We start from the raw sequence: 27,643 nt of genomic DNA on the forward strand, positions 1-27,643 counted from the left end.
AATGACAATCAGCTACTACAAATGAAATAGTCAACTACAGTTTGAGAATATCTTATGGAAATTTTGTTCATGAAGCGACTTCAAGTGGTGAATAAGTAAAATACAGAAAACAAAATCGAATATAATGGTAAGTAAGTTAAATTTGTTTGCAACCTATTTGTAAAATGTTTGGAAAATATAATATGTACATGTATGTATGTATTAATGAAAATATAAATTATGCTATTTGATAAAAATTTTCTTAAATTTATAGATGTGTAACGCATCTCAGTAATAACTATAATAAAATATCTTATTTTAATAATGTCTAAATCTATTGATAATGAATGTATATATTATTATTTACGTACATGCATATCGCACATTTGCGAGAAGAATGATATAAGTCAAAATAAAGAGTAGTAAACTTGCTTTTGTTACTACATATAATATTTTAATAAATAAAGGTTCTCTGTAACAATAAAAAATAAAAAATTTACTAATATACACTCGGCTATAAATATTTTAAATATCGGAAGTCGAAGTTATATTTTTCTGTTGTGTCGTTATTCTTCCCAATGTGCGTTATTACATATGCACATATTATGCAGTTCGTTTTAGTTTATCGTTTAAATTTTTACGATATTGGTTATTAATACGATTTACGATATTTCTCTATGAGTGTACATATATACCTATTTATGTGAGAATGAGATAGTAATAATGGATATTCAAGATCGAAAAACGATTTTTGAAAAATTTCGGTCAATACAGTCGGTGACAAAAACATCACAAAGTTTTATTGTTGTTTAAAATGAATACGCTTTGTGCATTTTTAATGAAATTTTTTATAATAAAAAAGCATTAGTGAAATTTAATTCTAAATTTATTTATAGTACAATAAGTTTTAACTAGATAATAATATCACAATATTTATTTTAAATATTTAAACATCTGACTGAAACATTAAACATAAAAAATAAAAAAAAAAAAATATTTGAAATTTCAATAAAATACTGCATACTCATTCGCATTCATTTTTGTGACAAAATTCAGAAAAAAATAAAATAACAATATTCCCTAAATTGTTTCAATTCAATAAAAACTTATGATTACAATTAAAATTCCTATTAATAGAACACTTAAATAATTTTTATTACTGCTATTTGAAATTATTCTTTCAGAATATTTTTTATAAATATCCTCAAGTAATCTTTCGGCTGAATCTTTTTTCATTTCAATATAACCTTTTAATCCATCTGTATTATCACGGAACATTATATTACTTCTTTTATCAAAAGGTCCATACATCGTAAATGGTTTTGTATGTTCTTTATAATGTTTACCAAAAAGTCGATCCATATCTTTTAAAGAATTGTAAATCTCGTGTTGCCTTGTTAAAGTAGTATTATGTACCATAATATGACCTCTAGGTGTCCAATGCAAATAACATAATTCATAAGGTGATTTCTTACTATGGCCATATGGACAAAGGATTTCATATTCATTTCTATCAACTGATTTATCTAATATAAGGCCATCAGTGAAATTTTTATAAATATCAGAACTAATAAATGCAACATCACCATAACCATCTGCTAAACATTTCAAAGCTCCAGCATCACCCTTGTATGCTTCTGGGCACGTATGACCATTTGGTTTCCATATACAAGATTTTCTAGTAAAATAACTTGGTATACTTTCATATTCCTGATGAGTAATATTTGCAATTGCTTCTAAAACAGAAATATAAGCAGCACCTTCATATGATGGAAAACATGCCTGATAATCACGTAAACTTTCAAAATTTTTAAATTTTGATTTCTTCTTTACAACAGCAATTGTAACGTATCGTTCGTGCATTTCTTTTGAAAATTCATATAATAACGGTATAAGATTATAATCTCTTTGTGCTTTAATACGCGTATCCTGATCAACTAAAACAACATCAGCTACTCTATCTTTAACATCCTCTAAACATTCATCTATACTTAATGTTCGAATGCATTGAATATTTGGTTGGATACCATATACCTGAGATATTTCTTGTAACCAAGAACATTTAACGTGTTGAATAATTGAAGTTGTACAATAAACAATTGAACGTGGAGGATTACATTCTGGAAAACTGTATGCACTTTGAAAGCCAATTGCTTGATCTAAATAATCATCAATTGTTATAGTATTGTCTAATGTTTGAATTTTTGATCTATATGGTTCAATTAAGCTTAATAAAGCACGCCGCCATTCCTCTTCATTATTATAACTTAAACGTGACACAATGTCTTGAATTTTGGCGGCAATTTGTCTTTGCGCTGCAACCGCTGGCCAAGGTTTTGCTACCCAAACACAGGGATGTGTTGTATTTAACGGTTGCAAATGACCATCTGGACAAACGAAACTATATTCATTTGGATTGGCTTCTGGAGGTAGACCACTAAACTAAAAAAGAAAATTAAGATAATTTTACATTCGATATGAAAATATATACTTAATATAAGGTAATTTTTCTTTTATTTACGTACTCCGAAATGAGATTGAATATCATCTAATCTAGCCCATGCTACTTCACCGATACCACTAGTTAAACAATATAGAGAACCTCGGCGACCCCAATGCTTGTCACCAATACCGCAACGATAAGAGTCATAACAAATTTCACATAATGATGGATAACGAGTTTTTAATATTCTATCCTGGACTGGATCTGGTACCCATGGTCCAGCTTTACATGATGGTCCGAAAAAGTTTGCTGTATCACGAATTCTACTTTCTGTTAATGATAAATTTTCATCACATTTTTTCGGTACCAAAACTGATTCAAAATACTGTAAAAAAAATTATTTTAGCATAATTCAAAAGTTTTTAATTGTTTTTTTCTTTTTGAAAACTTACTTTTCCTAGGATCTCTGTCATATGATTTTCTAATCCATGACCTGGATGACAGAAACGACTGCCACGTAAATCATGTGCTGAATTAATACCTGATTCATTATCAACAATTGCAACTATTTCATATTCAAATGGTGTATCATGAAAACGCATTTCATTGGTAACCAAAATCTCAATTGAATTATAACGGGCAGCAATTAAATCTTCAGATGAAAAAACACCAAAATGTGCTGTACCTTTATGAATACGTCGTACACAATCTAATCGATCTACACCAATAACACATTCCATATTTGAATTACTATTTTCTAATATTGGACAAAATTTTGATCCTTTTTTATATGATCCTCTCCCTTCAACTATACAAACTCGAACTGAAATTAAAATATTGAGTTTTATTTTTAATTGATGATTGAATATTTTTGTTTTAATTTTTTTTTATTTTAAAAATCTATTGAACTTTTCGATAAATATTTAATTTATCATTTCATGCACTTCATATAAAGACTTTGAAACCAGTTGGCTTTTTTTTTCTTCATAGTTTTAATTTTTTTTAATATGAAGTTTTTTTTTTTTGTTGATTTTTATTCAAGTTCAAGGTGAGTCAATTGATCTTTTTTTTCTATGTTCTTGTGATCATAAAAAAAAATGTACAATTAAAATTAATTGAGAGCTAAGGGGAGAAAAAATAAAAGTATTTTTTTTCCCGACAATAGGAGTTTTTAAAGAAATTGTCATTAAAGTCACTTTAAGTGACTCTAATTGAATTAAGAGTTTTTTTTATCATTTTTCACATTTTATACTTAATTAAAGGAGTGAAATTTTACGTGGTTATTACCTAATTTTCAAGAAATTAAATGAAAAGGTGTTTTTTTTGCACATGGCTACATGCACGTATTCAATTATCAACTTCTTTTATCGTATATTCAAAACGCGACAAAACTGAAGAAAATTGCTCGCACCTTTTTATTTCAAATTATTAATATAAGAATGAAAATTAGGTTTTAATTGATTTCAAAAGCTGAGTGTGTATGGACAGTTTTTTTTTTCAAAATAACAAATATATGTTTTGCATATTTTGCGAAATTGTCATTAGCATAAGAAATTGTGAGTTAAAGTTTATATACGTAATTATAAGGAAAATAATGTATGGTTTTTGTTAAATATCAATTTCTGAAGTAAACGAAAAAATTCTAACTTTAACCTTTAATTTACAAGATGAAATTTTTTTTAGCATGCTCGTCGAGATGGTAATAATTAGTACACATTGTTATCTTCCAGTTTTCCGTACGTGTTATACGCACGCGGCACGATAACAAAATTAATACTGAGCAAGAGAGCATAAAACAGTATGAAGGGAATGTGAAAGTGTGAGAGAGCAATATAAGGGAGTATTTACAAAAGCAAAATGTTGAAAGAGTAAAATGTTCTACTATCACGTCGATTAAAAATTAATTGCTCTTCTTAATAAATTCTTAAAATATTTAGACCTAAGATTCAATTGTTATAATAAGTTAAACAGTTATTTTGTTTTAGCGCAGCTGTCAAATGCTCTACTAATTTCTTTATATCTTTATATCTATATTTCTGTTAGATATAAAGACATTAGCTCTACTTATTTTTAACAGCTGATATACAAAATATTCAAAATATTACTGAAATTATTAAATTATTATTATAATAAAATTCATTTTATATGCGATCAAATACGCAAAAAATAAAAATTTGAACTGCATATTAATTTCATAGAAATTTTAACTTCACTAATATGTAAGTTAAAGAAATTGACTCATATTGTCTACATGCATCATAAAATATAGCTAGCAATTTAATAGACCTATATATGTACATATATGTAACTCAATTATTAATTAATTTTGCATATTAAAATTTTTTATATTTAATAAATTCATAAAATACATTTTAAATTCAACGTCATTTATATTTTTATTTTATAAATGATAAATATCTTAAATATGGAATTCCCAATCAATATTAAAAAAATTTAAGAAAAGAAAAAAAAACAGCAAAAAAATTGTCAAAGCTTAAAATATATTACACGCATTTTCTATCGTCACCGGGTTTTAAAAATTTTTAAAATAGGAAAAACAAAAAACAATTAATCAAGTTTTCCGCTTTAATCATTTGTAGACACGCGAGAATATTGTGTTTTTTTTTTCTTTTTTTTGTTTCTAACAAATTTATTTATATTCACATATAGAATGTAAACAAAATGAAAATTTATTGAAATTTTATTATTCATAATAATATTATCATTTGTATTCGAACTTTAAAAATTGATATGTGAAAATTGTTAATCTAGAATCTAAAATCAAATAAAAAAGTAAATCATTTGGAAACTGTAAAATTTGCACTGCCTTCAAATTGAGAAAATGATTCCTATATTGAGAAAGAATGTACTCTTTTAATTCTTTTTTCATTTTGAAATAGATTCTTTGAAATCAATCTGAAATCTATATAGGATATCAATTATTCCATGTACACTAAGATTATCTAAAATTTAATCCGGAATATTAAAATTATATTTATGAGAAATTGAAAAACAAAACTGATGAAATTTACATCAAATTATTATTATATTTTAAATTAATGGGCACTATATAACTGTTTTTAAAAGTGGATTATAAATGACGTCAAATCTTCTTCGTATAATCAAAACATTTCACACCTATATAACATTAAATAATTAATTAATACTCTTTATACGCAAATTCATTGCCCAACATAGCATTTTGTTTTTTCTCTCTCTCTCTATTTATTTTAGTTTTTTACTTTCTGTTTTTTCTTAAGAAACATGAAATACGTTTGCATCAATCGGAAATTCCAATTCCTTCAGTTTCCTATATTTATGTATATCAAAAAAATTTGTTTATCTATTACCATATTCGTTATATTTTTACATATATTTCTAGAAAATTTTTTTATTTTTAAATAATTTTTGGCACATTTTTATTTAGTATTCATTTTAAGAATTTTAAGTTTATTTATAGATAATTTTAGCACAATTTAAAAAATCTTCTATTGAATTTTAATCAATTTAATATTATTATAGATCTGATCTAAGCTATGTTATGACTAATTATTATCTAATATACTAGGATATTTTAGTGTAAAAATCAATAAATTCATGTATAATTTGAATAACACTAATAATATATTTATTTATTCAATATTAATGTTATAACTATGAATTTACAAGGAATAATTGGTTAAAAAATTACGCTCTGACGTAAATGTTAAAATTAATTATCAAGCAAATTTTTCATTATGGTAAGCGATTTAAAATGAAAATTGTATATAATTTTTTGTTATACATTTATATAATTTCAGGTTAATAGTATTTTTTTTAAGAAAAAATTGAAAATTTTAAAAATTTCCAATGAGTGTATTCGAATTTCGTACGCATGATTTTTTTTTTTCGAAAATGAAATTGAGAAAAGGCAATATGGATGATCAATAAGGTAGGAAAAACCTTTCTTCTTTATTCGTTGTAGAAGCATAAGATTAACACCCCTTTTTTCTAGTGCCTCTCCGGAAATTGTTTCAGATGGACGCCTCGAAGTTGACCCTCAGGTACGCTATTATTCTACCAAACTAATTTCAAAAATTTCATTCTCTTTTATAATGGCCACTAACATGTTTTCTGGTTTAATTAAAACTCATAATTTGGCATTGCTTATGCATTATACGGCCAGTATTTTATTAGTTCAGAAGAAAAGGAAGTACAGTATACAGTAAAATTACAATAAATGGAAGTTTAATTTTTCTATTAAGTGGACTAAGAGCGATTCGAAATCACTCATGAGTATTCACGTACTTTTTTTTTTTTAATAATTTTACCATCCGACTTCGAATTGCCGTTTTGTGAGTGAAGTGGATTTTGGTATAATACAATTATAAAATTTATTAAATTAAAATTGATCTGTTGAATTGAGTTCAGATGTCTGAATTTTCTTTCGTTGATTTAATACATTCTATATGTTGCACATATTCGATTGAGGAATTTTCCTCCATAATAGTCTTTCGTATTTTTGTAACAGAAATACGATTTGCAACAAATTGTTGAGTTGTAACCAAATATTTACCAGCATATTTTAATAATTTCTCTATAAAAAAATTAAATAATTAATTAAATATTTTTTATGCCAAGTACTAATATCGTATAAAAACATTAGTACTTGGTATTAAAGAAACTAAAGAAACATTATCCAAATTTCACGTACAGAAATGAAAATGATAGTGAAAAAAGAAGGTACATAACGTATAAAACCAGTTTTGTTTTTGTTTTTTTTTTGTTTTATTCAATTTAACAAATTATCGTTATTTCTTTTTTTCATTTTTAAAGAAAAATAATAAAATTCAAGGTTAATTCTTTTCTTCTTTTTTTTTTTAAAATTCACGTGAAATATAAAAATTTGAAGAAGAAAAAGAAGCAAAACAGAAAAAAAAAATTAAATGAAATAAAAATAAATTGTATCTTAATTTTTTTTTAATAAAATTTTTTAATTTCGTTGTCGCAAGACCTTAATATCACGGTTAAGTTTAATTTAAAACGCACATAAATATTAATATATAAAAAAAAACATGCAATTCATTTTAACTTTATACATAATATCATATGTCTTGTAACACATGTTAACATGTATGTGTACATACGTAAAATAAACATTATGCCTTATATGTGCATACACATATATACATTTAACTTTGTAATAATGGCATAACCGGATTTTTTCTCATACATACTATTTTCTTAATGTTTAATATTCTGTGGTCAAAAATATATATGTATATGTATAGAAGTACATATATAATTAAATTTCACAATTTATTTTTAAAAATTATATAACATTATTTAACATCACTTCTTAATATCAAAATTAATAACAATTTATTTAATTTACTTATATGAATTTGTTTTTCAATAACTCAAACTTCTCTTAAAATATTCATAATAGTACATTGCAATTCTAAATTTCAGTTAGTTTATTATTTAGGGAAGGGAAAATATTAGGTTGGAATCCTTGCAATTCAATTTTATTTGAAAAAAAAAAAACAAAGCTCCGGAGTCACTCTCTTTTTAAGTTCTGACTCATTTTTCTTTCATTTAAAATCTAAAACTGAATTTTTTTTCCAAATAACAAAAAATTTTATTAAATTTTTGCATGAAAGTAAGAGTTATTTGAGTATTCTTAAAGCAAAAATAATAAGAACGTATGTATATGAGCAAAAATATACTTAAAACGTTAGCGGACACTAAAAAAATTACTGAGCTGAAAGAAAACTGAAAGAGATTTTATTTATTACAAATATGTAAGCGATATCTAACAATTTATGTAGTAGGAATATTAAAATATTAACGTATAGCTTTCGTATATGTCCCATTTCCAATTTGCAGAAACTCCAATGCTTTAGTATTTACATCCGCAAGCTATTAAGCGACTAATCAAAAACCTATATTATAAATTATTAATATAAATAGAAAAAAATCATTAAAATTTTTTGCCAACACTTATTTTATAAGACAAAAGAATTTGTCGAAAAAAGTGTGTTAAATATTTAAAAAAACATAATTTCTAAAAAAAAAAAAATTATTTTAAATAAAAGCAGAAAACCAGATTATCCAAAAATAAAATATTCTTGTTTTAACTAAAAATCCAGTTCTTCTTTCTTTTTTTTTTGAACTAGAACTTATTCATTTCATTTCTTTATTTAATACTTTGTATATTCATTGAATTCTAGTTTGTAAATTTAAAAATAAATTTAAAGTTCTATAATTACAGTTGTTAAAGAAAACATTGTATAACAGAATTAAATTAAAATGATTTTAAAAATTCATATCAGATTTTGTTAATTGACATTATTACTTAATATGAACACAACTCTTTCTCATCAATATTAACTAACTAGATTAGATCTAATATCAAAAAAAAAGAAATAGTTTAAATTAAAATTTAATATTTGAAAAATAAAAAATATTCTCTTATATTATATTTAATTATAAAATAAATTGAAAATAAATTGATATTAATTAGTTAATTTAATAAAAGTATTCCCATTTCATATTGTTCCGTCTAAGCAATTCAAATTTTGAAAAGTGAAACTATAGTCTTATAAAATTGCGAGATTGTTTTTTTTAAATCAAATTAATATCAGTGTTATAAAAATATATGCATTGTATAAATATCATACAATATAATATGAAAACAATCAATGTATATACAAAACCTTACAAATATATATATTTTTATATACATTCCTAAAAGCTCACAACTATATACATAGATCTAATAAATATTTTACCCCTGAACTTAACATTATGTATACGTAATGAAAATTCAAATAAATAAATCATACTAAGATATTTTCTTATTCTTGTAATATAATATTTATTATGATTTTATATACTAATAAATTACTATTTGTGAATAATATTATAGGGAATTCCATAAAACAGGAAGTTTTATAAAATAAACAATAAATTTACAATTTACCTACTATAACTTTTGATATAGCGTCACAAGTCATTAAATTATCAATCATATTATTTAAAATTTATACTATAGCTGTGGTTACAAATTAAATATACATATACATAACGAGAAAAAATAGAGTTGACCGTGTCAACTCTGTGATACCCTTACGAATTTGTTATCTTATGTGCGAATAAATATGTCATACCTGAAAAGGGACAGCTCTGACTTTAAGTTATACCATATTAATTTATGCAAAATTTCAGTACTGTGTTTTCAATATTTTCTAAGATGATATGGCCAAACTGAGTTGTATATCTGCTACCAGAAAGGTCCAAGCAATTTCAACGATTTTTATTAAACACGTTGGCCCTACTAATATATTCACTTATTTCAATATCATAGCTTTAATAGTTTCTGAGATATAGCCAAATAATTTCTGAAGTTTTATGGCAGCTAGCCGAACCAGTATCCCGATCATATCTAAATAGAGTTCTGGCACTTACTACAATAAATCATTTGTGAAAATTTGGTGAATTCAGCTCAATTAGTTTTTGAGTTATCGTAGGGACGGGCGAACGGACGGACGCACGGACAGATAAAGCTAAATCGACTCAGAATTCGACGCTGGTCAAAAACATACACTTGAGTCTATATCTAAGACCGTTATTTCTTAGCGCTATAAACGGTAAGGCAAATTTAGTATACCCTTCGAACATACATTCGTACGGGTATAATGACAATATTACACTCATAAGTTAAAACTCTAATGAGTCAATATTAACAAACGTGTATATTAATTTTAAAATGAATTATTTAATTTCAAATGTTCAAATGTGATTGATGAAATGCTTTTTTCTTATGAATTTTAAAGAATTAATTTGTAATTTGTTAATTTATTTAGAAAATTTAAAACGAATATTATTTTTTAATTCTGTGGTTCTAAAAAAATACTTAAAAAAAAAAAATCAAGTTTCGATTAGATTAATTTCAAATTTACGATTAAATTTTTGAGAACAAAAATGTAGCTCTATAAATATACTTTTATTCAGATTTTTGGAACTATCAGTGAAATAAACTATAAACAAATTTGTAATTAATTTTCAAAGAATTAATTAATTTTTAATTAATTTTTTTTAAACAAGATTAAGTATTCCGAAATTCTTACTAAATGTTTTGCACGTAACCACAGAATTACTATAATTATGATAATCGAATTTATGTTTCCCACCTTAATTTCATTTGAAATTCGAAATTTTATGAATTCATTTTGAACAATATATTTTTATTTACGTAATATATTAAAAAATGATTTTAAATTTACCTTGATTTATTATCTCACAATTAAAAAGATGCGAACAACGTTTTGTCTAAATAAATTTAAGTATATTTTTACTGTATATAAAATATATATATGCAGAGATATTTTTTTAATAAAATATATTGCAAATTTACTATAGTTAGCATAGTTTTAAAATTTTATTAAGTTTGATTATATTCTTATAATGTAATAAATTGGCTGCCTTCTGGGACATTACCCGCAAAATGTCATCAAGGAATTAAATTCCAGTGAGTAACCAGAAAGCTAACCAAAGACTGATTACCAAGAAGTAATTGCGCATAATTACCTATTTAATGACTTGATTTCCCACTGGGATATGTTTTTATATATATTATATTATTAACGATACTGAATCCAAATATATAATTTTGATAGTGATTTTTATAATTTTCCTTAAATGACATTTTAGCATTGACTAACATAATCTATGTTTGTCAATTGCATTCGCAGCATTTCAAATATATTAACATTATTATGTTCGTTCATTGTACCATATGAAATGACTCTAACACAATAATAATAGGAGCGATAGTTATAACAGTGATAATAATACATGTATGTATGCATAAATTTGTTTCAAAAATGTATGTATGCATAAATTTGTTCCAATAAAAGGAAAAATTATTATTACACTAGTATTTTATTGAGAAAATAAGTAGAATCGGTGAGAATTTTTTATATTTAAGAATAAAATTTAATTATGTAATTCAAATATCTACTCTAATAGTATGTAATAATGTCATAATAATGTAATACATTTAATATGTATGTATATGTAACTGTATATATGTAATATGATTACATTTAATTTTTTAGATCTTTCTACTATATACTAAAAAAATATTAAAAACACAAAAATTCTATGTAAAAATACTTTTTCTATATTACTTGTTTCTTAGTCAAAATTTCTTAATAATAAATTTTCTAATAATATTATTTTCTATATAACCTGACCATTGGTGCAGTGATTATGGCACCGGTCCTTTAACCAAAGGGTCTCGTTCAAAAATTATATTCAATATTATAGCTTAATATTAATACTTATAAAATAGTAAATTAAAATAGTATGCAAGTAATTTTCATACATTCATAATATTCGATATAAAAAGTAAGAAAAATAAAGAATAAATATAATAGCCTTAAATATTTAATATAAAGAAAAAAAAAACTATGGCAGGTTAGTCACCTATACCTAGTTAAAAATTGATGATGCAATGAAACTAGGGCATGATTATCTAAGATGTCATGCACTAGCCCTATACACCTCCTAGGAGTGGAAAAAATAAAATTTGATTCAATTAAAATTAAGGGTAATCCATATTACAAAAATAATTATTATAAAAATAGAAAATCAAAGACAATTTCATTCAATTATATTTAAATGGTGAAAATAAATACAATGATAATAAATTTTCTGATTAATTTGATTATCATTTTAATTATTTATTAAATATTAAAAAAAAAAACACAATATTTTGAAATAAAAACGTCACAATTATATTATCAAAATTAATATTATAAAGTTCAATGTACAATTATTAATATTAATTTACTTAAAATTGGAGGCGTTTTATATTTTGATAAGAATTACAAAATATGTATATGTATACTTTGTATTAAAACCTTTAAAATAACATATAGTACTAATATATACTTCTATAGTAAGTATACTAATAAGTACTTGTATATTAAACATTTACTTACTTTTTTCATTATCATTTTTTGTTATTGAATTTTTAATAGCAAAATTATATTCAAATTTAATTAATATTATTAAAATAAATATAAATAATAATTTATAATATTTCATATTTATTTTTCTTTATTTTTTTTTAACAAACTAATAATTTTTTTAAAATTAATAATTAATTGTAATTTTTTTCTTATTTTCGTTTAATTATTGCATAACACAATAACATAATTAAAAAATTAAATAAAATTATATATTTTTTTTTTATGTGAACATTCGCAAATTATAATATTATTAATGATTATAAATCAAAACTCCAAAATCTTTAATTAATACTGGAGTGAAACAGACGATAAAATTTTGCGACTTTTATAATTTTTATAATAATTTTTTTTATTTCTTCTAAATGATTAACATTGATTTAAATATTTGTAATCAGTAAACTTTTATAATAATTATAACTATATAATATTGTTATACTTTGACTATATTTAATTATAATTTAAAATCACAAAAAAAAATTTTATATATTTATGTATATGCAAATATGTGTGTATTTTCTTTTTTAATATTAATGCTAATGTTATTATACGTCTCGAATCATCAGCGGACGGTTAATTACTGACTGATTCTGTTGGTCAACTGTTATGGAATAAACTTAATGAAATAAAATAACAATAATAATAAAAAAAAAAATAAACTTTAAGATTTTGTGTTTTGAGAAGAGAATTAAAAAAAAATATGAGTAGATTTTATAATTTAAATTTATAAAACAAAACAAAAAAAAAAAACAAAAAGTAAAAACTTAAAAAAAAAACTCATGTGAGAATTTATTATCAATACAAAGTCAATGTTAATGAAATTTAAAATATTATTATTATTATGTATACTAGTACATACACTTTACACACAAATATACATAAAAGTAATTTGAGATACAAATTAAGAAATAAAATAAAATAAAAAAACCCGACTTACAAGTTAATATACTAGAACAGGGATGGCGAACCTAAGGCACGCGTGCCCAAGGTGGCACTCGTCTCTACTTTTCCTGGCACGCGCTAATAAATACTTTAGTGCAAAATTTTTTTAAATTTCCGATATTATATTTGCTTAAAAAATAAAAATTATATTTGCTAAAAATTGTTTCCAAAAATTTTTTAAGTGAAGCCTGTATTTCCTTTAAAAACAACTAATTATCATCCTGATATTGATGAAAAAAATCTCATTAATTCTATATTTATAATATATGTATGTATAAATAAGATTATGTCAGTTATAAATAAATCGACATATTTGTGTAAATGACAAATATGTTTTGTTTATTTTAAGGCACGCGAGCATTTTCATTTTTCTAAAATAATTATGTTTTGGCACGCAGTCCGATAAAGGTTTGCCATCCCTGTACTAGAATATTAAATATCAGTCGACTAACTTTTTTCATATAACTATCATAATCCATTAAGTATATAAGAAGAATAAAATTTTATATAAAAAAAGAAAAATCATATTAACTATTTGATAATTTTAAAAAATTTTACATTAAAATTAAATTAACACAAGTATAACTTAATATTTTAGCAATTTTTGGTATATTATCATTTTTCTTACAATGTGTGTATTGAAAATTTATTTAAAAAAAAAAATAAAAACAATAATTTATGGTAGGCGCTCGATTCAATGGATATAGATTGCAAATTTTAATAGAAATTGGTCATGTATAATTAATGAAAATTATTTAAAACAAGTTAATATTAATATAATGCCACATTATCAGTTAGGTATTATAAGAATTTTATGCGTTCTTAAAATAAATAGAATTAAAATAAAAAGCGAACTAATACCGATAATGAATGCTTTCAAATATCATGGTTCAAATCATATCGTCAAACGGGAAAATCAATGGGGACGTAAGTAGTCGTGGGTTAATGCTGGCTGCATGAAGTGGAGGTCGGTTACAGGCGTTCTTGTATGATAAAAAATTTCCAATTAAACTAAATGGCAAAATCTACAAATCTACGGCGGTCAGACAAGCTCTTATGTATGGAATGGAGTGCTGATTGGCAAATAAAACACATGAAAAAAAGTTATATGTCGCCAAAATGAGAATGTTAATGTGGTCCGCAGGCGTGACGTAACAAAAAAAGATACGAAGCGAACACCTCAGGGGTACCTTCAAGATTGCTGACATTAAAGAAAAACTATTAGAAAAACGAATGAGATGGTACGATCATATCATGCGTCGAGACAAAGAGCACCCTTGACATTGCAATACCTAAGAGAGGACTAGGAAGACCATCAACAACAGGACTAGGAATAGTCAATAGAGATATGTAGAAACCACGATTAAACGTAACGACAACTTAAGACAGATGTTCTTGGATCACGGAAGGCCGACCTCAAATAAAGGAAAAGGTCATTAAGAAGAAGAAGATTAAATAATTTACAGTTTAAGTTTAAATCGGTATGCGTCTTTTACAGTCATGATACATTTTGTTTCAAAGTTTTAATATTCTTAGGCAATTACGGTGTTTTATTAAATTTCAAAATAAATTATATAAAAATTTGTTTAATGATTTTTTATTTTATAATATGTACTCTCTCTCTTTATGGTTTTCGAAGACAACACTCTTAACATGTTTATTATATGTGCCTATTATACAAGCAATATTAACAATATTTTTTACAGCATTTATAACTGAACATTAATGCTAATTAAATTAGCATATTATATATACATACGTATTTTGGCATGTATATATGTATAGTATGTAGCAATATTGTTTTGATTGTCATTAAAATATAATTAAATTGCCATTCCCTTGAAATGTGTTTTTGGTTTGTTTTTTTTTGGTTCTTTTAAAAAACCATCCATGTTACTAATTTGTTTATCTTTTTTTTTTTTTTTGATATTTTGCTTTTGGGTAATTCCCATCAGGTACTTTTACCTAGGTAAAAAATATGTTGAAAGAATAATATAAAAACAGGTAACTGTTGGAAATCATGATTATCTTATAAAATGATATAAAAATTATAAATGAATATTTTCTTTCTAAAAGAATTTTAAATTAAATTTTAAAATGAGAATTCAAATTATGAGTGATAAATTTCAACAAAATATGTTTATAGCTCTATAATTATGTACTCTCTGTATAAGTGCTCTCTATATACTCATATTATATTAAAATTTTTATATATTCTGTTAGAATAGTAGGAGGAAAGAAGGATTAAATTAAGATTTACTATTCAGATCGGATTGAAATTTTAATTATAAATGTATGCCGTACTCGTAAGTAAGAATATTTTTTTGAACGGGATTTAAATTTTGCTTTTAAGTTTTCGTCTTAAATCTTTTGTTTTTTTAAATTTTTTAAAAATATATTTTACATTTTATTAATTTTGAGTTATAATTTTTTAAATGTGATTATTTTTGTTATCATTTTTTCTGTTAAAATTATTCAGAAATAGAGAATAGAGAGTTTCTTATATACAAGTTATTTTTTGTGTAATGATTGTGTGTGTGTGTGTATAATTTTTTACAATGTGTTTCATTAAAAACGATTTGCAGTAGGTACACGACTCTTTATAAAATAAAAACTATTATTTTTATTTAATACTTTTTTAAAATGTTATTTATTTCAAGTTCAAATTTATTTATTTAATTTTCTATTAGTTTAAATACCTATATTGTTTGTTAGAACTTGTTTAATTTTGATATATTATAAACTAGTTTTTGATTGATTAGAAATGCGAGAAATTAAGAGAGCTCTCTTTATCAACAAATGAGTAATTAGTCAAACAATCGCTTTTTGATCAATTTTAGAAGAAAATTAAGTGACTTAACAAATATCAATTACTAAATCCTTATTGTGTTAGAACAAGTTTGTTTCAAGTTCTCTCAGTTTGTTTATTTCAAACTCTCAAACAGTTTTGCTATACACTTCAAAATCGCTATACTTAAAAATTGAAATTTAAAAATATTTCGATTTTAAAATAATTATTTCTAAAATAATTATTAAAATTTAATTGATTTTATGATAATTATTTACGATATTACATGAATTTTTGAGCAATGCCGCTTAAAGAATTCAACAATCAAGAAATCATGTATACGTGTTCGTCAGCAATATTGTCGGCAATGTAATATTCTAATTTGTTTTATAGTTAAGGTGGTATGGGGCTAAATTCAGGATTTATTTCATCATTAAATCATTATTACTTATAAATTAGAAATGTTAAAATTTTATTAATAAAGGTTAGTTTAAAAAAAATTAAATTTTAACTTTGAGTTTTTGATTCATTAAAATTCAACAAATTTTCATTAAATACTTAAACTTCCGAATCATAATAAAAATAACAAATTTTTTAATATGATCTCTTCTCATTTCTCAGTTTCTCAGTATAGTGTCTGAAAAATGAACTTATAACTTATATTATTTTAGTGTATAATTTTCTAATGTATATAATTCACATCTGATTATATAAATATGTAATTTAATGATCATACATAGTTGTAAAATTAAAAATAAATTGTTGAAATTTATAAAATTCAATTTTACTTTGACTCTACTATATATAACTGTATATATATATAAAAATTATTTAATGTGTTATACATATCTAACTTTTTACAATTTTAAGTTTGTACATTTTAGAATAATATTAGTATAATTCTAATCGAATTTTTAGTTAGTCAATATTATTTGGTGTATAAAAAACTCATAAGAAGAGAAACCGAGTATTAAAAAAATTAAAACAAAAGAATTGAGATGAAAAAATTATAAACTTGCAAAGAATTCTGGATTTTCAATTTAAAACGTGGAAGTATATAATATAACATTTTAGTTAAATTTAATTTAAATATTTAAAAATTCATAGATGTTTAAACTATAAATGTTATAATGTTATAATATAACATTATAACATAAAATGTTATAATATAACTATAGGTAATAATATCCTCTACACGCACGTATAAATTATTAAAAATATTTTGCTAATACTTTTTCATAATTAAAATAACAAATTTGAAATTAGAAGTTCCTTAAATATTCATGTACTCGTATCATTATAAATCAATTACAATAATATAATTTTAATTATATGTTGACCCATATATATAATAATATTTATTTGTATTGAAAAATATCAATGAAAGATATGTTTTACATTATCAAACATTCTTTATTAGTTTTGTTTGATTTGAATCAAGTTTTACAAAAGTTTGATAATAGTATGAAATACCGGAAATTTTGTTTGATAGAGAAAAATTAGCTAATATCAAATAAAGTACTGAATTCTCTTCAAGTAAATGATAACCGACAGAAATTGTCACTTATGAAAATGACACATTGTCACCATTATGAAAATTATTTAACACAGTGTGTATAGAATAAATTTAAAATTCTAATATGTAAAACTAATCATAATAATATATATACAAACATATATTGTTATAAATAATTAGAAAATAAAATACGTGATTAAAAAAAAGTAGGTAAATTGTTATAAATTTTTTCATGCAGCTACAATAATTAGAATTTGGTTATATTAAATTAAATCACAAATATTTTAAAAAGACTTAGCCCTCTTATTATACTTAATTAAATAATATCATTCCTATAATGATATAGATCTTCCATGATATTAATCTGGATAATCTATAATTCGATAATCTTAAAGAATACCATAATATACATGTTTTCACTATTTGAGAAAAGATAGTATAATTTTTTTCAATTCACAATGATCGATTTAATAAAATTTCTAGTATTTATATATATAACTTCAATAATTCTATATTAAAATTGAATTCGTATATACGTGCATAATTAATTGATCTTTTAATAAAACTGTATAAACAAATCAGTAATTAGTAATTTATTTGATTCAAATGAATCAACACCTTTTTTTCCGAAAAATATTTGTTTTTGTTTGCTTTTTGTTGGCAAGTTACTTATTAAAAAATCATTATTATTATAAGCATATGCATACCGAAGAACACCTACAATATCTATTAATTTTTTGCTATATTATTTCATTAGATTATAATTTCTAATTTTACTATATTTATCAATTCGATATATGTATACACATACATAATATATATATGTATATATACATTTTATTATATTTTGTTGTAGAAGATATATACATATATTATATATTATATATACTTAAATAATATTTAACAATAGAAACGTTTTCTAAATAAAATATTTACTCGCAATACAAAACAAAACAAATGGTAAAAAATTTTACGATAAGGAATTTTATCATCTGTTATATTTGAGTATGATAGAGACATACATATGTATATCTGATATAATGTATGTAATTATACCCGTACGAACGTATGTTGGAAGGGTATACTAAATTTGCCTTACTGTTTGTAACGCTGAGTAATAATGGTCTGAAATATAGACTCAAGTGTATGTTTTTGATCAGCGCCGAATTCTAAGTTGATTTAGCTTTGTCTGTCCATCCGTTCATCTCAGCGATAACTCAAAAACTAATTGAGCTAAGTTCACTGAATTTTCACAAATGATTTATTGTAATAAGTGCTAGAATCCTATTTAAATTGGATTTGATCGGGGTACTGGTTCGGGTAGCTGCCATACAACTTCAAAATTTATTTGGCTATATCTCAGAAACTATAATTGCTATGGTATAGAAATTTCACAGAAGCGGATATATTAGTAGGGCCGATGTGTTTGATAAAATTTGTTAAAATTGCTTAGCTATTTCTGGTAGGTGCCATACACAACCTCAATAATAGTTTGGCACACACAGTATTTTGAAAAACCCTACTGAAATTTTGCATAAATTGATAGGGTAATACGCACATAGGATAACAAATTCGTACGGGTATCACAGAGTTGACAAGATCCATTTTTTCTCGTTTTTTTATGAATTTTTAAAGACTGCTTTCCTTATCACTGATAAGAAAACAAAAACAAAAAAATATTAATTTTATTATTCTTTTTGTTTCCCTTTTTTTTTGCTTTCAAATTAATTCTAGAATAAAAAAATATTAATATTTTATTTTTATATTTTATTTTGTAGATGGTAGACGTTAAAAGACAATGACATTAAAATAGCGAATTTTTGGAGAAAATAAAGAAAAATTTAAAAATAAACATAACCTATTTTTAAAAGAGCGGTAACAAATAATAACGGATCCAAAGTGCAAATATATTTAATTATTTATGTATTTTTTTTTTATTTAAAAATAAAAAACATTTTACAGATGTTCGAACAAAAAAATAATGAATATTTCAAATTAAAATCGAAAATTATTTTCAATTCACAAAATTATTAAACGCGTATATTCACAAACACTACGCAAAATTCAATGTTGACATTGAAATTTTATTTGTATAACAGTTTTGTAATAAATTTATAAAACAAAATAATTATTATAAAATGATAATTGCAATTAATATAAATTAATTAAATTTTAATTAAAAATTGATAATGAAAATTGTAAGTGAAATATGATATTACAATAAGTTTTATTATACACATGATATGCTAAGCTTAAAAAATACAAAAAAAAAGAGTGTAAATTAGTAAAAAAAACACAATGATATTAATAATTTAGAATAAACTAGATATTTTATACATGAAATTAATATTTAAGTATAAATTATTAATAAATCTAAATAATGAATTTAATAGAATTAAAATATTAACAAAATAATATTTAAGATAATTGTGATATAAATTATAAGAATACAAAGAGGGTGGAAAAAGATTATAATATTGAATTACATGAAAAAAAATAATAAAAATAATATAAGAAAATTTTATACCCTTTATATTATATGATAAAATTACAATATTAAAAAAAATAAAAATTTTAAACTGGAAACTCAATATTTTATATCGAATAAAGTATAGAAGAAGAAATATCGTAAATTATATAATATCAAAATGGTGACGATAAATCGAAGACTTCTACCTATTAAATTTCATTATTTTTTCTTTATGGCTGGTAAGTTTTTATTAAAAATATTAGAATATTAAATATAATACTTACATGCTATATGTATATATATACAAATATTATATTAATATATAATACATAGACATTATATTATTAATGAATTAAGTGAAAAAAAATCATCAAGTTCAAAATCCTTTTTAATTGTTCAAATCAAAAATAAACAAGTAAAAACGTTTCAGTCGGTATAAACTGACCGAATAATACCCTGCACGTTAGCAATCTGAGTTTACAATTTATTTTTGAAATATCTAGAATTAGCTCTAATTGTTATATACCAAGTATTCGAACCAGACAAACCACTCTATAGAAACTGCATGGATATGTCTGACCTACTTATAATTGAAAACATAACTGCAAAGTTTCCTGAATCCAACTCTATTATTTTTCTAAATCATTAAAATTTGCTTTTGGAGATGTATGGCAGCTACTCGAATTTGTTAAGTCGTTCCAACAAAACTTCAGGGATATATGTGACTTATAATTGGACACAGGACTACCAAATTTAGTGAATTTCACTTTAATATTTTTTTCCAAATATTTAAAATTAGCTTTTAGAGTTGTATGGTAGCTACCTGAACCAGTGCAGCCATTCCATTAAAACTTTCAGAACATATGTAGAATGTAATTGGACACATTTTTGCAAAATTCGATATTGATACCTTTATTAGTTTTTGAAATATTTAAAAAAAAACCTTTTTGAGTTGTATGGCAGCTAACCGAACCCGTTGTTGGAATGGACCCAATTATAATAGCAGCCGTCGTTTGCGCAAAAGAAGCAACTTGTGAAGTTTGGTGACGATTTCTTTATTCGTTTTTGAGTTATCGTGCGATCGGACGGACGGACGGACGAACAGGGCTTAATCAACGCAGAATTTTACGCTGAGCAAGAATATGAACCGGAGATGACTCCTTCAAGTGGTTACAAACTCCATACCAAAGTGAATATACCCTTCACGAAGTGCAGGGTATAAAAATAAATAAATATTTTACGTACATACTAAATACGAGTACTTGAAGTAAAAGTACATTCTACTTGAATTAAATGAAATAAATGAAAAAATTTTAATTTCTTTTTATATTTCCCTAAATTGCTTTTAGGTTTAGATTCAAGAGATTTAAGTTGATAAAAAAAATATATATAGGTCCTTATTATGCGAATCGGCGAAGCGAATAAAATTTTTGGCGAATATGAATTTTTTCTATTAGGATTAGCGAATTCGCTTAAATTTAAAGTGAATTTCTTAGCGTATTAAGCACTTAAAAAATTTTCAAATAAATTTTTTATATAATTAATAATATATATAATATGTATGTATGTATATGTGTATAAGTTCTTAAATAATTTTTGATAAAAGAAAAACTATTATCAATTTTTGATAATATTTTTCCTATTTATTTTAGATAATCTATATTATTGTCCAAATAAATATTATCACTATTTTAAAACTACTTATAAGTGAGTTTGAAAAAAAATATTTAAGTAATAATATTAAGTGCTTTAATTTAAAAATATTGTGATTACTCACATAATTTTTATACTAAATATAATTAAGCAATAAATAAAAACAACAACATCGCAATGTGTAAAGGTCATTGAATTCATATTAAGCAAACATATACGTATATATACATAATGTATGAATCTATAGTATACATTATGTCAAATATCTTTTCGTCAATTTTTCAAATTTGGCGTTAGCCTTAAAGTACACACATATATACGTATAACAATAAAATATACTTTTTATATTTTAGGTACACGCATACTTAAATATAAATATTATTTATTTTCTCTTAGTACTATTATACTATTATACTATATATACTTATTATATATACATATACAAAAAGTATATCTATCCAAATTTTACAATTTTTTATCTTGGGAATTAAAAATTTTATAATATTAATGAACTATATACATAATAATCTTAAATTCATTAAAAAGAAAATTCAAATTAGGTATAATAAAATTAAATAGTTTAAATATAATTATATAGGTATATATATATACATATATGTATATTACTATTATATAAATTAATATGTTGCTAATCAAATACCATAAAATGTACAATCTCCTTATATAAATAAAGAGCGGGAATTTCGCAAATTTGTTTTGTGTCATACAGACACTTTGAAAAATAAAATTATTTAAATATAAAAAACATATCTTATGTATACAAGTAAGTTTTTTTTAAAATATAGCATTCTTTATAAGTATATTTTAGTATTAAATATAAGAAAAATAAATATTAATTTAATTAAATAAAACATTTGTAATTTCGCATATTTATACTGGTGATCTCACTAATATATCAATTTTATATTTAACAATTCTTATACGTATAATTATTTATACAGTCTTCTTAAAATTTAATATCTACATTTCTTATGATTTCTTATAATTAATAATAATTCTTACTGTATACAAATTATAATAATATACAGTATGTTAAATAATAATATACAGTATGCAAATAACTTAAAATTAACTTACTTTGGTAGGCGCAATATGCTTGCCGGTAAATATCATGAATAATTCGATTTTGACAAATTATATTTGTTGTACTAAAATTTTATTCAAATATAAATTAAAATTATTAATAATTTACCATTTACGATTTACCCAAAAAAAGGTTAGTATACTTGGTTTTAAAGTGCCATTTGCATTTACCCAAAAAAAGTTAGTATACTTCCTACTAAAAGGTATTTAATTTTGATACTTCTAAATTAAGAAATTGCGAAGAGTTAGCGAGTAACATTTATTAGAAAAAATCTAAAGTCCTAGACATTTTATAAATATTATACAGTGTACCATTTCTAAAGAGATACTAGATAAAAGTAATATAAATATAAAATTAATCATAACTCATTAGCTTATATACATACTTAAATTTGACATTGTAATAACTGTAAAAATAATTCTACTTAAATAATAAAAACATTATCACAGTATTACTTTCGGCAAACGTTAATAGGTTTTGTAAGAAATTGACAAAAATAAACAAAAAAAAGTATTGCCAAATGTTTGCTTTCACCAAACTCTTAGCAAATTGTTCGCTGGAAAGTGTCTTGCCAAATAAACCATTGGGAAAAAGCGATAATTTTTATTCTATGTTGAAATTTAGCATACAAAAGATCTTTCTTTTTCTCTTTTGAATTGCTGTTAAATTTTTCTTTATTTTATTCAAAGTAATATCTCCTTCTGATACGCATATTATACAGATTCCAACTAAAGGTAAAAAAAAAAAATTTTTTTAAGGAAATTGATGGAAAATACTTCCAGTTTTGATACGTTAATGAAAAAAATTTTACTTGCGGTGTTGGTTCATTGCGCTTCCATCTTTTCGTACATTTTTGAAGTTACATTTCGGGAAATTTATCGGAAAATAGAAGTTGTAATGTAATGCTAAACTTCCAGTTAAAATTCCATTTCGAGACATTTTGGAAATGAAGCTCTTACTCGTTTTATAATAAAAATGTAAAATTTATATTTATTAAATTGAAAACAAAGATATTATTTAATTTAAATTAATAATTTAAATTTTATTATAAAGAATCTAATATTAACAATTATTTCTTTTTCATTTCATTATAGCAATGGGTCCAATATTGCCACAACTATCTGTCTATGGAAAACAGTTAGGTGTTAGCTCGGAAATAATGGGTTATATAACATCTTTTTTGCCAATTTTATATGTTCTCGCTAAACCAGTTGCAGGCTTTTTAGCTGACTATTTTTCGGTATTTCTTGTTAAAATCAATAATATTAATAATACATATGCATATATTTATATATGTATGTATATTTTTTGTATTTTTTAGAATTGTCGCAAATTCATTTTTGTATGCATTATTCTTATAATGTCTTTATCATATTCTGGTTTCTACTTTATTCCACCAGCACCACCACATAAAATTGATATTAAATCAAATTTTAGTTTTTCTGTTCTAAGCGGTGATTTGAATATATGTGATGATCAGGTAAGTTTTTTTTTATTTTTCTTAATTCTAAAATATTTTAATTTTACTTAATGATTTTTGTTTTAGATCAATATCAGTCATGAAGCTCAATGTTCTATTACAAGACATTTAAATTGTACAATTTTATCATCGGACATTGAAACTCCAATTAAAAATTTTAAAGCTTATATAAGCAGTTTGAAAGAAAATGAATCATCTACATTTATAAAAGATTTAAATTCAAATGAAACATTTAAATTTTGTGTTCCAAATATAACAATTGATTATAATTTAAATTTTATATGTAATATTGATGATATTCCTGAATGCTTGTATAACACAGCAACATTTTGGATATATTTGATATTATTATGTTTGGGAACAATTGGTTATAATGTAACAAATAGTATAAGTGATGCAGTATGTTTTGATTTTCTAGGAGATGAAAATGAAATGAAATATGGTGCACAAAGAGTTTGGGGTACAATTGGTTTTGGAATATCAGCATTAATTGCCGGAATTGCTGTTGATTTAGCATCAGATGATATAATAAAAAGTATAAGACCAGCTTTAATTATTATGTTAATTTTTACTGGATTTGATTTAATGAGTGTTTCTAAATTAAAATTACCAAAATTTTTAACATCTGAATCTATTGTACGAGATGTTTATAAACTTTTATTACAACCATCAATTTCGATATTTCTTGTATTTGCAACATTAGCTGGTATAATGGATGCTTTTATAATATACTTTATGTTTTGGCATTTGGAAGAAGTTGCTGAAGCTACAGGTTATATGGCACAAGTTAAATTAATTGAAGGTTTTGTTATAGCAGCCGAATGTTTATGTGGTGAAATACCATTTTTTCTATATAGCGGAAAAATATTAAAAAAACTTGGTTATGTTCATTGTTTAACATTATGCTTTTTTACATATTCAATACGTTTATTTTTAATATCATGGATACCAAATCCATGGTATTTAATACCAGTTGAAATGATAATGCAAGGTTGTACATACGCCTTATGTTATACATGTATTGTAGCATATGCTTCAGCGATAGCTCCACCAGGTACTTCAGCTACAGTTCAAGGTCTTGTAGCTGGAATGGATGATGGTTTAGGTTTCTCTATTGGTTCTTTTATTGGTGGTCTTTCAATGAAATATTGGGGTGGTCGAAAAAGTTTTCGAATTTTCTCAATTGGTGCCATTATTACTTGTATAGCACATTTTATATTAAGACCAGCTTCAAAACATGAAACACATCGTGCCAAACAAAAAACAAATGTTGTATATGAAATACCATCTGAACAAGTAAAAATTAATGAAAATTCATAACTAAAAATTTATACTAGTGTAGAATTTTAAATTTTATTTTTTTTATGTATGTATATGCGTAATTATGTACAAAATCGACTATAATTTAAATTAAAATAATTTTGTAAGAAAATTATACACTTTCGTATAGTAAATAAGAATTTTTACATTATATACTTATTATCAATTAGCTAAATGCTTTGATAAAAGTTTTATGCTTATATAAAATTTGTACTAGACATTTAAAAATTAAGAATTATGAGCCGAAGAGTAATAAAGATTTTTATTACTCAATTAAATGTTTTCTTTTGTATATTTATAATGGTTGTATATACTGTGATAATATGAGAAATAATAATATATTTAACAACACCAATTTAGTTTCCTCTTTATTATTTTTTCACTAAGAAAATTAAAAAGATTGAATTTTAATATTTCATTAGAAACAATCATAAATAAAATAATATTATAATAAATAATACTAGAAAATTACAGATTCCGAAAATGTTTACAATTCACCAAATATTTATTTACATGTTTTGTAAATTTTTATAGAATAAATTCATTAAGGTTACCTACTCATTCAAAATTTAATAAAATTTCACCTAAATTTCTCAGTTGCAATGAAAAAAACAAAAATTAATCGTATTTGTGAAAAATTTCGCGAATTTCCCCACACTGACTGTCAAGTCAACATTTTTTGAGTATACACAAATATATTTATGCACGTGGATTTGTAAAATAAACATACATATACTTTGATTTATAGATTCGCGGACTAGCTCCCTATTGAATGTACAAAGTTCATTTTTATAAAAATGTTTCAAAACGAAATTTCTTATTCTATAAAATTTTAAACTCTTTGATTTTGTTTACTATTTCAATAAGACGCCAAATTTCGACCTGTTGCACGATGACGTCAATTTTTAGTTATTTTCTTTTTTAAATAGATTTAAAAATAGAAAATTAGAATTTACTCTCATGTCACATAATATATTTATCTTATATTAAACTATAATATTAACTATATATGTATCTCACACGGTCTCACATTGTCTCAGTAATTAATTTTCTAAAGTAATTTGTAACAATTTTTGTATACGAAACTTTAAAAAGAAAAAAAAAATATCTATAAAAGGGGGAAAAATTGTAATAAAACGAGATAATCAAATTTAGAATTGGAATGTCAAACTTGTTTGTTTGAGGTAATTGGACTCTAATTTTCATAAAATAAAAAATTATTGAACTGTGTACATATGAGTATGTACGTATGTGTTTCAATTTTCAATATTTCAATATTTCAATTTTTAAAATAAAAAAATTTTTAATGAAATTGTTCCAGCTAAGTATATACTATAATTTTCCTAGTAAAATCAAATTTTCAAAAATATTCAAAACAAAAAAAAAATTTTAAAATTGTTATTTATTTTCAAAATTGTCTGAAATACCAGCTTCCTTAAAAAAATAACAAGAGGAAAATCAAGAATTTAAAAGAGAGTGACTGTAAATTTAGAAATTAATTAATTATGGTGTTTTTTTTTATATAGAGTGTCTTGTATCTAAGTGCATTGTTATATATTCAATTGTATAGTTTGTTTGCTGAATAGGCGAAATTTTTGTTCAAAGTTTCGTGTTACAGGTACTTAAAGTCACTCTCGACCATTTTTTTTATTAGTCTATTCAATGACTTTTTCATATGAATATTAATTTTAATTATAATTTGTTCAGATTTCCGAATCAAATGTGATTTTAAAATTCAAAAATTTCAATTTTTAATTTCTTAATTTTTAAAAAAGTGTAATTGTTTTTTAATATAACGCAACATTACAGCTTTCTCTTGTTTATGCACAGCTGGCAACCCCGTTAACTAAGCTTTAATTTGATGAGTCATCTTCCTACTTTAAATGATTTATAAGTTATTGGAAAGAATAAAGTACTACAATAATGTCAAC

General features: G+C 23.4%; 2 protein-coding genes across 3 annotated transcripts; one reads left to right on the forward strand and one right to left on the reverse strand.

Annotated features, from left to right (window-relative positions):
• Positions 1-101: 101 nt before the first annotated feature.
• Positions 102-25,851, forward strand: LOC129615576 (major facilitator superfamily domain-containing protein 6). 2 transcript variants are annotated; one of them, XM_055530832.1, is made up of 4 exons: positions 102-127; positions 24,007-24,152; positions 24,234-24,392; positions 24,459-25,851. In XM_055530832.1, exons 2-4 carry the CDS (start codon positions 24,009-24,011, stop codon positions 25,710-25,712), a joined length of 1,557 nt encoding a protein of 518 aa, XP_055386807.1. In that variant the 5' UTR covers positions 102-127; positions 24,007-24,008; the 3' UTR covers positions 25,713-25,851. The 2 variants fall into 2 exon arrangements, with proteins under 2 accessions (XP_055386807.1, XP_055386806.1); XM_055530831.1 differs by lacking the exon at positions 102-127 and adding an exon at positions 20,160-20,393.
• On the reverse strand, positions 734-12,572 carry LOC129615574 (transferrin). Its single transcript, XM_055530830.1, has 4 exons — positions 12,412-12,572; positions 2,875-3,245; positions 2,505-2,807; positions 734-2,421 (listed from the first exon to the last, which is right to left on the reverse strand). Exons 1-4 carry the CDS (start codon positions 12,515-12,517, stop codon positions 1,075-1,077), a joined length of 2,127 nt encoding a protein of 708 aa, XP_055386805.1. The 5' UTR covers positions 12,518-12,572; the 3' UTR covers positions 734-1,074.
• Positions 25,852-27,643: the final 1,792 nt, after the last annotated feature.

Source organism: Condylostylus longicornis, unplaced genomic scaffold (assembly GCF_029603195.1).
Source record: "Condylostylus longicornis isolate FDR11 unplaced genomic scaffold, ASM2960319v2 ptg000137l, whole genome shotgun sequence".
NCBI classification, from domain to species: Eukaryota; Metazoa; Arthropoda; class Insecta; order Diptera; family Dolichopodidae; genus Condylostylus; species Condylostylus longicornis.

What these genes read in the sequence shown, in the direction of transcription:
- LOC129615574 (XM_055530830.1), bottom strand. Translation starts at nt 12,517, where the DNA reads ATGAAATATTATAAATTATTATTTATATTTATTTTAATAATATTAATT. An exon ending in AAAAAATGATAATGAAAAAA is followed by an intron (nt 3,246 to 12,411) that starts GTAAGTAAATGT and finishes TTTTAATTTCAG; the next exon opens with TTCGAGTTTGTATAGTTGAA. An exon ending in TGACAGAGATCCTAGGAAAA is followed by an intron (nt 2,808 to 2,874) that starts GTAAGTTTTCAA and finishes TTTTTTTTACAG; the next exon opens with TATTTTGAATCAGTTTTGGT.
- LOC129615576 (XM_055530831.1), top strand. Translation starts at nt 20,333, where the DNA reads ATGGTGACGATAAATCGAAGACTTCTACCTATTAAATTTCATTATTTT. An exon ending in TTATTTTTTCTTTATGGCTG is followed by an intron (nt 20,394 to 24,006) that starts GTAAGTTTTTAT and finishes ATTTCATTATAG; the next exon opens with CAATGGGTCCAATATTGCCA. An exon ending in TGAATATATGTGATGATCAG is followed by an intron (nt 24,393 to 24,458) that starts GTAAGTTTTTTT and finishes TTTTTGTTTTAG; the next exon opens with ATCAATATCAGTCATGAAGC.